The following is a 13,940-nucleotide window of genomic DNA, read 5'->3' as shown; positions in this document are numbered from 1 at the left end:
GAGCCACTGAGAAACCTCGGCAGGATGGACGACAGTGAGACTTATATGAATGTGAAATTCGCAAAAACGGACGCACGGTCTCCTTCCCGTGGTGAGTGGGGCAGAAAACCGGAGGGAGGGAGTTTCAATCTGCGTTAGACCAGGAGGGCGTGTGGTGGGTCGGTGTGGAAGAAACCGCACTCTGTGTCTAACCCTGCTCGTGCATGATGGTACGGTGTGAAGGAAAATTCACTCTGTCTCTGACCCCGAGTGATTGTGATGGGACAGATGGCGGGAAATTGACTCTGTGATGGCGGGGTGTCTGACCCCGGGAGTTTGTGATCGAACGATGTGGACGGAACTTCAATCCGTGTCTGACACTGGGAGTTTGTGATGGGACGGTGCGGAGGGAGCTTTACTTTATGTCTCACCTTGGGAGTGTGCGATGGGAAGGTGTAAATGGAGATTTACTCTGTGGCTGACCACGGGAGTGTGTGATGGGACGGTGTGGTGGGAGCTTCAGTCTGTGTCTCACCCCGGGAGTGTGTGATGGGACGGTGTGATCAGACAGTTTCTGACCCTCACTCCTCTGCTCCCAGCGGAAGCTGATGGATCGTCCCTGGCACCTGACGTCAGGATTCTTTCTGAGCCCCGGGTCCAGAGAGATGGAAGTCAGTTTCATCTCTGTCAGTTTGTCGGTGTTTATCTGATGGGTCCACTCCTGTCGAGAGATCTTCGGGCAAGAGCGCCATGAATCCTGACGATTTCCTGTTTGCGGATGTCAGAGTGTATTGCTCGGACTGGCGACTGGGAGAGAGCACTGTCAGGGGTTGGGGCGTCAGTGGGGATGGTGCGCATTGGGAGGGGCGGAGTGGAGGGAGCGACCTGGGTTGGCGGTATCGAAGGCCGCTGTGGATCGGGGTGAAGAAAGTGGTGAGGGATGATAGAATGTCATGGGAGGGACAGTACTGTGGTAGTGTCGTGGTAGGGGCTGTGTGGTGGAAATGTCACTGAGGAGGGGGAGCTGCGAGGTCGAAGGAGGGAGCGCTGTGGGTTTGCAGATGAATAAGGAACGTTGTGTGGAGGCAGTTATGAGGGAGAGCTGTGTAAAATGTTGTAATCATCTCTCTCAATCTCCACAATCTCTCCTCTCTCTCCCTTCTCTCCCCTCTCCCTCTTCTCTCTCCGAACAAGCCATTTCCCTTCCTTCCTCTTTTTTCTCCCTTTCTCTCCCATCCTCTCTCCTGCTCTTCCCCTCTTCTCTCCTCTACCACTCTTTGCCCTTTTCTAATCCACTCTCCCCTCCCGCGACATCATTTCATCCTTCCTCATCTCATCCTCTCAGTTCCCTTCTCTCCATTCTCCCCCTCCCTCCTCACTACACCTCCTCTCTATCGGCACCTCCTCTCTACCTTCCCTCTCTCTGTTTCTTCCTACCTCTCCATCCCCTGCGACTGACTTTATCATTTCCACTTTCCTTCTCACTCTCCCTCGTCTGCTCTCCCCCTCGCACTCTCCATCCCTCTTACCAACTCTCTTTCCTCCCTCACTCTGACCCTCCCTCTCCACACTCGCTCGCTCTTTTCCCCCACTGTCTACCCATCTCTCAGCCTCTTCTCCGATTTTCCTTTCTCTCTTCCCTCTCTGTTTGCCCACTTACTCAATCCTCTCCCCTCTGACACACCCACCCGGTCTCACACTCTCACTCTCCCCTTTGCACTCTTCCCCTCTCTATCGCTCCCTTGGTCTTTCGCACTTCGCTCATGCACGGTTGAACCACCCCATCGATCACTTTTACCCTCTCTCTCCGTGTCTCTTCCCTCTCTTCTCATTCCCCCTCACTCCCTCTCGCTATCTCCCACCCCGCTCACCCCTTCACTTACCTCCACTCCCGGTACTCTCTCTTCCCCACTCTTTGCATCTCGCTGTCTCCCATTCTCTAACACTCTCTCTCACATTCTCTCTGTTTATCTCCCAGACGGTCTGACCTGCACCTACTCAGAGCTGAACTTTCGGAAAGACAAACCCCTCATCGTGAAGGATGAGGATCCTCCCATCGCCTCGGGACCCGGCGAGTTGCCAATCACTGCACAGACAGGTAAGAATTCTTCAATAATGACGTCATTTCCGAGCTGTCACGTGCCATAACCCCCCGTGCCCAAGTTTCTAATGCATCAGCCGCGACTGTTTCTCTGTCAACTCCTCCCATAGACTGACCACCATCACTTTCCCATCTCATCTTAGACCTGTGTGCTTTTTCTCCTCTATTCCCCAAGTTCAGGGAAAATAACTGTGGGCATTCGCTTTGTCTGTGCCCCTCGTGGCTTTAGAATCCCCTGAAAGGTCATCCCAGCGCTACAGGGAATAACGTCGCTACCAACCCACCCTCTCTTCATAACTCAGTCCCTGGAGTGCCGGCAAAATCTTCCTCTGCACTCTTTCCATAGCACCATAGAACATTACAGCACAGAAACAGCCCTTTTGGCCCTACGAATCATTTTTCTGCCTAGTCCCACTGACCTGCACCTGGACCATAGGCCGGGGGACTCCTCTCATACATGTACCTGTCCAAATTTCCCTTAAATGTTAGCAGTGAGCGCGCATTTACCACTTCACCTGGCAGCTCATTGCACACTCCCACTATTCTCTGTGTGAAGAAATCCTACACTAATGAACCCTTTAAACTTTCTCTCCTTCACTCTTAACACATGCCCTCTGTTTTTAATTCGTCCTACCCTCATTGGGAAAAGCCTACTTGCATTCACTCTATTTATATCCATCAAATCTCCCCTCATTCTTCTACGCTCCAGGGAATAAAGTCCTCAACTATTCAACCTTTCTCTGTAACTCAAATCCCGGCAAAATCCTTGTAAACCTTCTCTGCACTCTTTCAACCTTATTAATATTCTTCCTGTAAATCGATGACCAAAACTGCAAACAACACTCCACATTCGGCCTCACCAATGCCTTATACAACCTCACCGTAACATTCGACATCTTATACTCAATACTTTGATTTATAAAGGTCAATAAAACAAAAGCTGAGGAGGGGGCGCTGAGTGGTCGAAGGAGGGAGCGCTGTGGGATTGCAGATGGATAAGGAACGTTGTGTGGATGCGGTGATGAGGGAGCGCTGTGAGGGAGAACTCTACAATATTTCCTCTTCCTCTCTCCCTTCGTTCCCTTCTCCCTCCTCAGTCTCAAGCCATGAACTTTCCATTCTCTTTTTATCCCTTTCTCTCCCACCCACTCTTTCCTGCTCTTTCCGTCTTCTCCCACTCTTTGCCCTTTATCATCAATTCTCCCCTCCATCGACATCATCTCATCCTCTCAGTTCCCTTCTCTCCATTCTCCCCCTCATTACACATCCTCTCATTCGCTCCTTCTCTCTCTCCTTCTTCCTACCACTCTGTCCCCTGCCACTGACACTATCTGTTCCACTTTCTCTCTCACTCTTCCACTCACTCTCTCCATCCCGCTTTCCCACTCCTTGTCCTCCCTCACTCTGCTCCTCCCTCTCGACACTCGCTCGCTTTTTCCCCACTGTCTACACATCTCTCAACCACTTTCTCCGCTTCCACATTCTCTCTTCCCTCTCTGTTTGCGCACTCTTTCAATCCTCTCCCCCTGGCACACTCCCTGGCACTCTCGCTCTCCCCCTTTGCACTCTCCCCCTCTCTACCGCTCCCTTAGTCTCTCCGACTTCGCTCATGCACGGCTGAACCACCCCATCGATCACTTTTTCTTTCATTCTCATTCCCTCTCTTCTCATTCCCCCTCACTCCCTCTCGCTATCTCCCATTCCACTCACCCCTTCACTTACCTCCTCTCCAGGTACTCTCTTCCCCTCTCTCTGCATCTCGCTTTCCCCCATTCTCTAACATTTTCTCGCCTTGTCTCCCAGACGTTCTGACATCCACCTACTCAGAGCTGAACTTTCGGAAAGACAAACACTTCATCGATGAGGATGAGGATCCTCCCATCGCCTCGGGATCCGGCGAGTTGCCAATCACTGCACAGACAGGTCAGAATCCTTCAATAATGACGTCATTTCCGAGATGTCGCGTGACATACCCCTCGTGCCCAAGTTTCTAAAGCATCAGCCGCGACTGCTTCTCTGTCAACCATAAAACATTACAGCAAAGAAACAGGCCTTTTGGCCTTACGTGGCTGCGCCGAACCATTTGTCTACCTAGTCCCACTGAACGGCACCTGGACCATATGCCTGCGGACACCTCTCGTACATGTACCCATCCATATTTTCCTTAAATGTTAAAAGTGAGCGCTCATTTACCTCTTCATCTGGCAGCTCATTCCACACTCCCACTATTCTCTGTGTGAAGAAATCACCCACTAATGTACCATTTAAACTTTCTCCCCTATTTTCTCCCCAAATAGCCCTACCCAATTTTAGGTTTTACTATTGGGCTGCCAATATAAGGAATATTACTTTCTGGTCCTATTATAGTTATCGTAAAGTTTGCCCATCATGGGTCTCCTTAGAAGTTAATTCTGCAAAACATTCCTCTATTGTCTCTCTTCTTGGATCATACTTTTCTTTTTCAGCAAATAAAACAACAGATAACATCATTGTTAAACAAACTTTAAGGATCCGGTCTCAATTTAGAATTTTTTTTGGTTTAGCGAATTTTTCATTATCATCTCCCATTCTCCTATTTTTTTTATCCCTTCCATGACTGATAAATTTTTTAAAGATTGGGATGAACTAGGTATTAAGTGTTTTGGGACTTATTTATCTCAGGATCTCTTGCTTCATTTGACTAATTGTCAAATAAGTTTGCACTCCCAAAAACACATTTTTACAGATACCTTCAAATTAGAGATTTTCTACGTTTCCAATTTGCTACCTTTCCTATAGGTCCTGATAAAAATTTACTGGACGATCTTTTAAATTTAAAATCTTTTGTTAATGGTTCTATTACCGGTATCTATAACTTTTTGATTGATTCTAGACAAGACTTTTTAGATAAAATAAAAAAAGCTTGGGTGAATGACCTAATTTGTCAGATTTCTGATGATAGATGGAATTAAATTCTTAAACGGGTTAATAAATCATTTTTCTGTGCTCGTCATTCTCTTCGACAATTTAAAATGGTTCATAGAACTTACATTTCTAAACAGAAACTGTCCAGTTTTTACCCGAATGTTTCTCCACTTTGTAATAATTGGAACTCTGCTGATGCCTCTTTAGTTCATAATTTTTGGTTTTGCTCTACAATTGAATAGTTTTGGCGGGAAGTATTCCATACCTACTCACAACATTTTAGGGTTCAATTTGACCCAAATTCCCTTACTGCCTTGTTTGGCATTATTGCAAATGAAGATATAACTTTAAATACTCCTAACCTGCAAGTTTTAGTTTTTACCTCTCTTTTAGCAAGAAGAGCAATCTCGCTTAAATGGAAGGAGTCTATCCCTCCTACATATCTTCAATAGCTACGTGATATTACGTCATTTAAATTTAGAAAAGATCTGCTGCTCAGTCTTAAATTCGAAAAAAATATTTTTATGATATTTGTTGACCTTTCCTAAATTACTTTTCCAATTTATATAGTTTAACAGTGCAGACTTTTATGGATATTTTTATCTTCTCTTCTTAAGTGAATATGTTCTTTTTTTTCTAATTTATCCATTGTCATCCATCAGCTTTTTTCTTTGGTAGTTGGTAGGGGGTTGACTTTTTTGTATAAAAAAAATATTTTATGATGCATGACTTATCTTTAAATTTTTGATTACAGAGTGGTATACCATTATGTGTTATGCTAAAACATTTTGATCAATTTTATGACAATATATGAATGTACAAAAGTTATGTTGAGATGTATCTATGTGTTGCACTCTGTACATCTTGTTTTTTTTTTGCTTCTGAATAAAAATATTGTAAAATTAAAACTTTCTCCCCTTCTCCCTTGACACATGCCCTCTGTTTTTTTTTCTCCCAACCCTCATTGTGAAAAGCCTGCTTTCATTCACTCTACCTATACCCATCATAATTTTATACACCTCTATCAAATCTCCCCTCATTCTTCTACGCTGCAGGGAACAAAGTCCTAACCTATTCAACCTTTCTCTGTAACTCAGTTACTCAAGTCTTGACAATATTCTTGTAAACCTTATCTTCACTCTTTCAACCTTATTAATCTTCTTCCGGTAAATTGGTGTCCAACACTGCACACAACACTTCATATTTGGCCTCACCAATGCATTGAACTAGCTCAACTGAACATTCCAACTCTTATACTTAATACCTGGATTTATAAAGGCGAAAAACGAAAAGCTCTGTTTTTGACCCTATCTACCCGTGACGCCACTTTTAGGGAATTTTGTATCTGTTATCCCAGATCCCTCTGTTCTACTGCGCTCCTCAGTGCACTACCATTGACCTTGTATTTTCTACCTTGGTTTGTCCTTCCAAAGTGCAATACTTCACCTTTGTCTGTATTAAACTCCATCTGCCATTTGTCAGACCATTTTTCCAGCTGGGCGATATCCCCCTGCAAGGTTTGAAAACCTTCCTCGCTGTCCGCTGCAGCTCCAATCTTTGTATCATCAGCAAATTTTCTGATCCAATTTACCACATTATCATCCAGATCATTGATATAGATGACAAATAACAATGGACCCCGCACTGATCCCTGTGGCACACCACTAGTCCCAGGCCTCCACTCAGAGTAGCAATCCTCCACTACCACTCACTGGCTTCTCCCACTGAGCCAATGTCTAATCCAATTTACAACCTTAAGGTGTATACTTAGCGACTGACCTTTGCTAACCAACCTCCCATGCGTGACCTTGTCAAAGGCCTTACTGAAGTCCATGTAGACAACAACCACTGCCTTCCCTTCATGCGCTTTCCTGATAACCACCGTAAAACACTCCGATAGGTTTGTTAAACATGACCTACCTTGACCCTCCTTAATAATTCACTGTCTATCCAAATACTGGCAGATCGTATCTATCAGTACTTATTTCAATTATTTACCTACCACCGCCGTCAAACTTACCTGCCGGTAATTTACCGGTTTACTTTCAGAGCCTTTTTTTTTAAAGAATGGAACAACATGAGCTACCCTCCGGCACCTCACCCGTAGATACCGACATTTTAAGTATATCTGCCAGGGCCCCTGCAATTTCAACCCTAGTATCCCTCAGGGTCCGAGGGAATACCCTTTCAGGTGCTGGGGATTTATCTACTCCCGATTTGCCTCAACATAACAAGCACCTCCTCCTCTTCAATCTATATAGGTTCCATGGTTTCACCACTTGTTTGCCTTATTTCCTTTGACTCCATGCCAGTTTCCATTGTAAATACAGACGCAAAAAAAGACATTTAAGATCTGACCCATTTATTTTGGTTCCATACATAGCCGACCTCTCTGATGTTCAATAGAACCGATTTTATCCCTTACTATCCTTTTGCTCTTAACATTCCCATAGGAGCTCTTTGGATTAGCATTCACCTTGACTGCCAAAGCAACCTTCTTTCAGCCCTCCTGATTTCTTTCTATTTTTCCCCGCCTCTCCGAACCCTGTCTTCCATCTTCCGAAGCGATCTGTCTTCAGGGAGCAAATGTTAAAGTCAGCGTCCAAATCCGCATAAATCAGTCAAACCTCCTTGGACCGCACACCATTATACAGAGTAGCTTACAAAGTGGAAGCATAACATGCCTTATTTAGTTCCCAAAATATCACGTCCAAACCCCCTGCTCTCGCGACCCATCCTTGTTCATCACTCAAAATAGAGGAACTGCTCCGCACGTGACCGCAAGAAGCTGCAGAGCTCAGTGGACGCAGCTGAGAACAGCTCCGAAACCAGCCTCCCCTCCATGGACTCTGACTGCACTCCCTGCTGCCTCGGGAAAGCAGCCAGCTTCATCAAAAATCCACCTCCACCAATCTCCCTTCTGCACCAACCCCGTGGAAAGGAAGATACGAAAGCAGTGTCACCAGTACATAGGACAGAACATAGAAATTTACAGCACATAGCAAGCCCTTCGGCCCACAATGTCGTGCCGTCCATCTAACCTACTGTAGAGATTGCCTGGAATTTCCCTAGCCGCAGGACCGCCACATATCCAAGGTGTGAAAAAAGAACAAAGTTTCAAACAATGATATAACAACGAGCAAAATGATACAACCTTGACCTCTGTCTTTTCCCTCTCTCTCTCACCAATACTCTCTCGCTCCCTCTGAACCCTCCTTCCTCCTGCGACTTTTTCCCTCCTCTCATTCTATCCCTCTCTTCTTCACTCTTTCGCTATCGCTCCCATACTTCGAAATCCCGCTTCACTCGAACCTCGCTATCTCTTCTCCATCCATTCCCACTCCCATTTCGCTCCCCTTTCCCTTTCCCCATGCTCTCCTAATTCCCGCCCATCGACCTCGTCTCTCACTCACTTTCCCTTTCCATTCACTCATTCGACCCCCTCATTACTGCTCGGTTTCCCGTCTCTCTCATTTCACTTCACTCTCTCCCTCACCTTCTCTCCCTGTCTCTCAGCCGTCTCTCTCCCCCTCACATAAACCTCTCTCTCCCTACTCTCTCACCCTCTCACTGCTCAATCTCTCTATCCTCACTCGCCCCATTTTCTGACGATCTCTCCTCTTCCGTTTCTCTCACACTCTTTCATTCTCTCTCTTTCTCTCCCAGACGGTCTCACATCCACCTACTCAGTGCTGAACCTTCCGAAAGACGAACTTCACGTCGATGAGGATGAAGATCCTCCCATTGCCTCGGGATCCGCCGAAACATCAGTGACTGCACAAGAAGGTCAGAGTTCACATAAATGACGTCATTCTGAAGGGGTCACCTGCCATGCACCCAAGTTGTCAAATCCTAATCCATCTGCCCACTCATCATGACCAACGCGTCAGACGCATTCTTCAGCGCCCTACCTGTGACTTCACTTACTCAGGGAACCGTGTACCCGTACCCCGAGGCTCCTATGTTGTATACAATTTCACGGAGTTGCACCTGTTCACTGTGAAACTCCGACCATGTTGTTCCTCTTCTTCAAGTACAACTGCTGGCCCTTGTCCGAATTAAACTGCATTTGCCACTACCTAGCACACTTCCCCAGCTGACCGATATCCCCCTTAAATGTCCACACTTTTAACAAAGCCACCAGCGTTAGAGACGTCTGCAAGCCCCTACAGCAAAGCCAATTGTATATCCAGTTACACAGCCCACACTGCCTCGCACACTATCTTCTACAGCGGTATGCCATCTCGGACCTTGTTAACAGCCCTGTTAAAGTCTATGTATTCTACATCTGCTATCAGTGCTGTTCTGTCTTTCCCGTTTAAATAGGACCGATTACTCTCTCTGCGTCTCACACACACTAGTATCTCCCTCCCTCTGCTATTTTCTAATTCCCCTATATTCCCCTCCCTCCCTTTATATCTGCTCCGTCTCTCCCTACCTCCCTGCCGCACAAATCAGTCAGTCAAATCCCCCTGGGTCCCACAGCATTCTACAGAGTAGCCTGCAAAGTGGAAACGTTGAACGCCTTATTGAGTTCCCGGCAGACCACGTCTACCACTCTGCTCTCATGAGCCGCCCTGCTTCCTGACTCAACATATAGAAACTACTCCACCAGTGTCCGCAGGAAACTGCAGAGCGTTGTGGACACAGCTGAGTACATCTCTGAAACCAGCCACATAGACCAGTGAACTCTGTCTACCCTTCCTACTTGGCCCGATAAAGTTGTCAGTATAATCATAGATCTGCCACCCCCTCCCCCCCCCACCCAACTCACCACGGGAAGAAAGCATGTCTCAGCAGAACATTAAAACGTGGAACATAGCCCACAATGTCTCAATGTGGTGCCGACCATCTCACCCGCTCTAGAAACTAACCGGAGTTTTCATAGCGCATAGCTCTTTATTATTTCTGAGCTTCAAGAGACTCTTTAGAAACCCTGTTGTATCCGCTTCCACCGCCCCCCGATGGCAGTGTATTTCAAACACCCACCATTCATGTGTAATGAACTTACCCCTGACATCCCCTCGGCATCTATTTCCAAGAACCCTGAACTATACCTCCTCGTGTTAGACACTTCAGCCCTGGAGGAAAAAGCCTCTGACTGTCCACACGATCAATGTCTCTCATCATCATGTACACCTCTATCAGGTGACGTCTCATATTGCGTCCCTCCAAGAAGAAAAGGCCAATTTCACTCATGAGGTGACCAGAAATGAACACAGTACGCCAAGTCGGATTTTACCAATGTCTTATATAGGTGTAACTATGCTCCAGAAGGGAACCAACGACGTAGGTAGGAAACCGGAGGATGTAATGAAAACAGACTACAGGGAGTTAGGAATGAAGTTGAGAAGCAGGAACTCAAAGTTAGTAATATCGGGATTCCTGTCGGTGCCACTAACACTGAGTATGGAAATGGAGCAAGTTGGAGGATAAATGCGTGGCTGAGGGATTAGAGCAGAGGGCAGGCATTCAGATTTCTAGTACATTGGGACCTCCTTTGGGGCAGGCATAACATGTACAAAAAGGACAGGTTGTACTTGAATCCGAAAGGAACCAATATGCAGGCAGGAAGGTTTGCTAAGGCAGTTGGGGAGAGTTTAAACTGGAATTGCAGTGGGGTGTGAAGGAAACTTGAGAGACGTACAATGGGCTGTTGGCTCTCAAATACATAAAGCTTGCAGACATTGCGGTACGGAGGAAAGATTATCTCTGACCGATGGAATGAGATGTGTCTATTTCAGTGCAAAAAGTATTATGAACAAAGCGGATGAGCTTAGGGCGTGAATTACTACTTGGAGCTATGAGGCTGCTGCCAGTAGAGAGACTTGGATGGTTCAGGGACAGGAATGGCTGCTTAGAATGCCAGGCTATAGATGTTTCAGAAAGGGTGCGGGCGCGGCACTCTGATCACAGACGGTGGCACATCTCCGGAAAAGAAGCCAGTCACGGAGAGATGGTGTACTGATGCTCTGTGGGTGAAAGATAGAAACAGGGAGGGGTCAATAACCCTACGGGGTGCTTTTGTTTTTTTTTATGGACCTCCCAATAGTAACAGGGACATCGAGGAGAAGATTTGGAAACATATCCCGGAAAGGAGTAATAATAACAGGGTTGTCTTGCTGAGAGATTTTAATTTCCCAAATATTCATTGGCATCTCACAAGAACAGGGGGTTAGATGGGCTGGAGTGTGTTAGGTGTGTTCAGAAAGTTTTCCAAATACAATACATAGACTAGGCTAAAGAGGAGAGGCTGTGCTTAATCTGGTATTTGGACATGAAGCTGGTCAGGTGTCAGGTCTCCATGTGTGGGAGAGCATTTTGGAGATAGTGATCTATCACCTTTACCACAGTATTGGGGAGGAATAGGAAAAGACACGTTAGGGAAGTGTTTAGTTGTAGTAAGGGGAAATATGAAGCTATCAGTCAGGAACTTGGAAGCATTTTAACGGGGGCACAACTGCGCAAACGCGTGTATATCGGACCGTGAGGCAGCGGGAGTATTTAAAGAGAACGGTTAGACGGACCGGGCGACGGAGTAGAGGGATACACAGTAGGAAGGCTTTGTCTTGAGAGACTTCGGCGAGCAGAGGCTGAGGACGAGCTTCACTCCAAGTGAGGTAAGGCCGTGTAAGTCCCTTTCAAAGTAGAAAGTTTCAAAAGTTGAGGCAAGTATTGGGTAGGTCATGGCAACTGAGATCAGCCCCTTTGTTTTGTTCATTGTGCAGCATGTGGGAAATCAGAGATACTTCCAGTGGCCCTGATGATTATGTGTGCAGGAAGTGTGTCCAACTGCAGCTTCTGGTAGACCGCATTGAGCGTCTGGAGCTGCGATTGGATTCATACTGGAGCATCGCGATGCTGAGAAAGTCGTGAATAGCTCGTTCAGTGAGTTGGCCACAGCGCAGGTAAGTGTTACAGAGGCAGAAAGGGAAGGGGTGGCCACTAGACAGTGTAGCAGTAGGCAGGTAGTGCAGGAATCTACTGAGGTAATCTCCCAACTAAACAAATATACTGTTTTGGATACTGGTGGGGCAGATGTCTCATCAGGGGAAGGCAGCAGCAACCGTGTTCATTGCACCATGGGTAGCTCTGCGGCACAGGAGGGAAGGAAAGTGAGTGGGAGAGCTATAGTGATAGGGGATTCGATTGTAAGGGGAATAGATAGGCGTTTCTGCGGCCGCACACGAAACTCCAGGATGGTATGTTGCCTCCCTGGTGCAATGGTCAAGGATGACTCTGAGCGGCTGCAGGACATTCTGGAGTGGGAGGGTGAACAGTTAGTGGTCGTGGTGCACATAGGTACCAACGGTATAGGCAAAAAAAAACAACAAAAAACAAAACGGGATGAGGTCCTACAAGGTGAATTTAGGGAGTTAGGAGATAAACTAAAAAGTAGGACCACAAACGTAATATTCTCTGGATTACTACCAGTGCCACGTTCTAGTCAGTGTAGAAATAGGAGGATATTTCAGATGAATACGTGGCTTGAAAAATGGAGCAAAGGGGAGGGATTGAAATTTCAGGGGCATTGGAGCCAGTTCTGGGGGAGGTAGGACAGGTATAAACAGGACGGTCTGCACCTGGGCTAGACTGGAACCAATGTCCTAGGGGGAGCGTTTGCTACTGCTGTTCAGGAGGATTTAAACTAATGTGGAAGAGGGATGGGAACAAGTGCAGAGAGACAGATGGGTGTAAAATGAGGGAAGAAGCAAAAGTAGTAAGGTGAAATGTAATCGTGGCAGGCAGGCAAATCCAGGGCTAAAAGCAAAAAGGGCCAATTTTCAACATAATTGTATAAGGGCTAAGAGTGTTGTAGAAACAAGCCTGAAGGCTTTGTGTGTCAATGCGAGGAACATTCGTAACAAGGTGGATGAATTGAATGTGCAGATAGTTATTCATGAGTATGATACAGTTGGGATCACAGAGACATGGTTCCAGGGTGACCAAGGATGGGAGCTCAACATCCAGGGATATTCAGTATTCAGGAGGGATAGACAGGAAAGAAAAGGAGGTGGGGTAATATTGCTGGTTAAAGAGGAGATTAATGCAATAGAAAGGAAGGGCATTAGCTTGGAGGATGTGGAATCGATATGGGTAGAGTTCCATAACACTGAGGGGCAGAATAACGCTGGTGGGAGTTGTGTACAGGCCACCTACCAGTAGTAGTGAGATTGGGGATAGCATTAAACAGGAAATTAGAAATGCGTGCAACAAAGCAACAGTAGTTATAATGGGTGACTTCAATCTACATATAGATTGGGTGAATCAAATTGGTCAGGCCGCTGAGGAAGAGGATTTCTTGGAATGTATGCGGGATAGTTTTCTGAACCAACATGTCGAGGAACCATCTAGAGAGCAGGCCATTCTGGAATGGCTATTGAGCAATGAGGAAGGGATATTTAGCAATCTTGTCATGCGAGGCCCCTTGGGTAACAGTGATCAAAATATGGTGGAATTCTTCATTAAGATGGAGGATGACACAGTTAATTCAGAAACAAAGGTTCTGAACTTAAAGAAGGGTAACTCTGAAGTTATGAGACGTGAATTTGCTAAGATAGACTGGCAAATGATACTTGAAGGGTTGACAGTGGATATGCAATGGCAAGCATTTAAAGATCGCATGGATCAACTACAACAATTGTTCATCCCAGTTTGGCAAAATAATAAACCAAGGAACCAGTGCACCCGTGACTGACAAGGGAAATTAGGGATATTATCAAGTCCAAAGAAGAAACATATAGAAATTAGGGGGAAAAAAAGCAGCACACCTGAGGACTGGGAGAAATTCAGAGTCCAGCAGAGGACGACAAAGGGCTTAATTAGGAAAGGGAAAAAAAGATTATGAGAGAAAGCTGGCAGGGAACATAAAAACTGACTTTAAAAGCTTTCATAGACATGTGAAAAGAAAAAGATTGGTCAAGACAAATGTAGACCCTTACAGTCAGAAACAGGT

The 13,940-nt window shown here is 46.1% G+C and overlaps 1 protein-coding gene across 2 annotated transcripts in view; it reads left to right on the top strand.

The window, feature by feature from the left end:
• Positions 1-13,940, top strand: part of LOC140719867 (uncharacterized) — a 331,537-nt gene continuing 317,597 nt past the window's right edge. For both annotated transcript variants that reach the window (XM_073034794.1, XM_073034793.1), the window contains exons 1-4: positions 1-91; positions 1,958-2,077; positions 3,884-4,003; positions 8,651-8,770. In XM_073034794.1, coding sequence (XP_072890895.1) covers positions 25-91; positions 1,958-2,077; positions 3,884-4,003; positions 8,651-8,770 — 427 coding nt within the window. In that variant the 5' untranslated portion in view covers positions 1-24. The remainder of the gene's footprint in view (positions 92-1,957; positions 2,078-3,883; positions 4,004-8,650; positions 8,771-13,940) is intronic.

The sequence above is a fragment of the Hemitrygon akajei genome, unplaced genomic scaffold, assembly GCF_048418815.1.
Source record: "Hemitrygon akajei unplaced genomic scaffold, sHemAka1.3 Scf000033, whole genome shotgun sequence".
In the NCBI taxonomy this organism is placed as follows: Eukaryota; Metazoa; Chordata; class Chondrichthyes; order Myliobatiformes; family Dasyatidae; genus Hemitrygon; species Hemitrygon akajei.
Note: the sequence above shows the minus strand (reverse complement) of the source record. Positions and strands in the feature narration are given on the sequence as shown.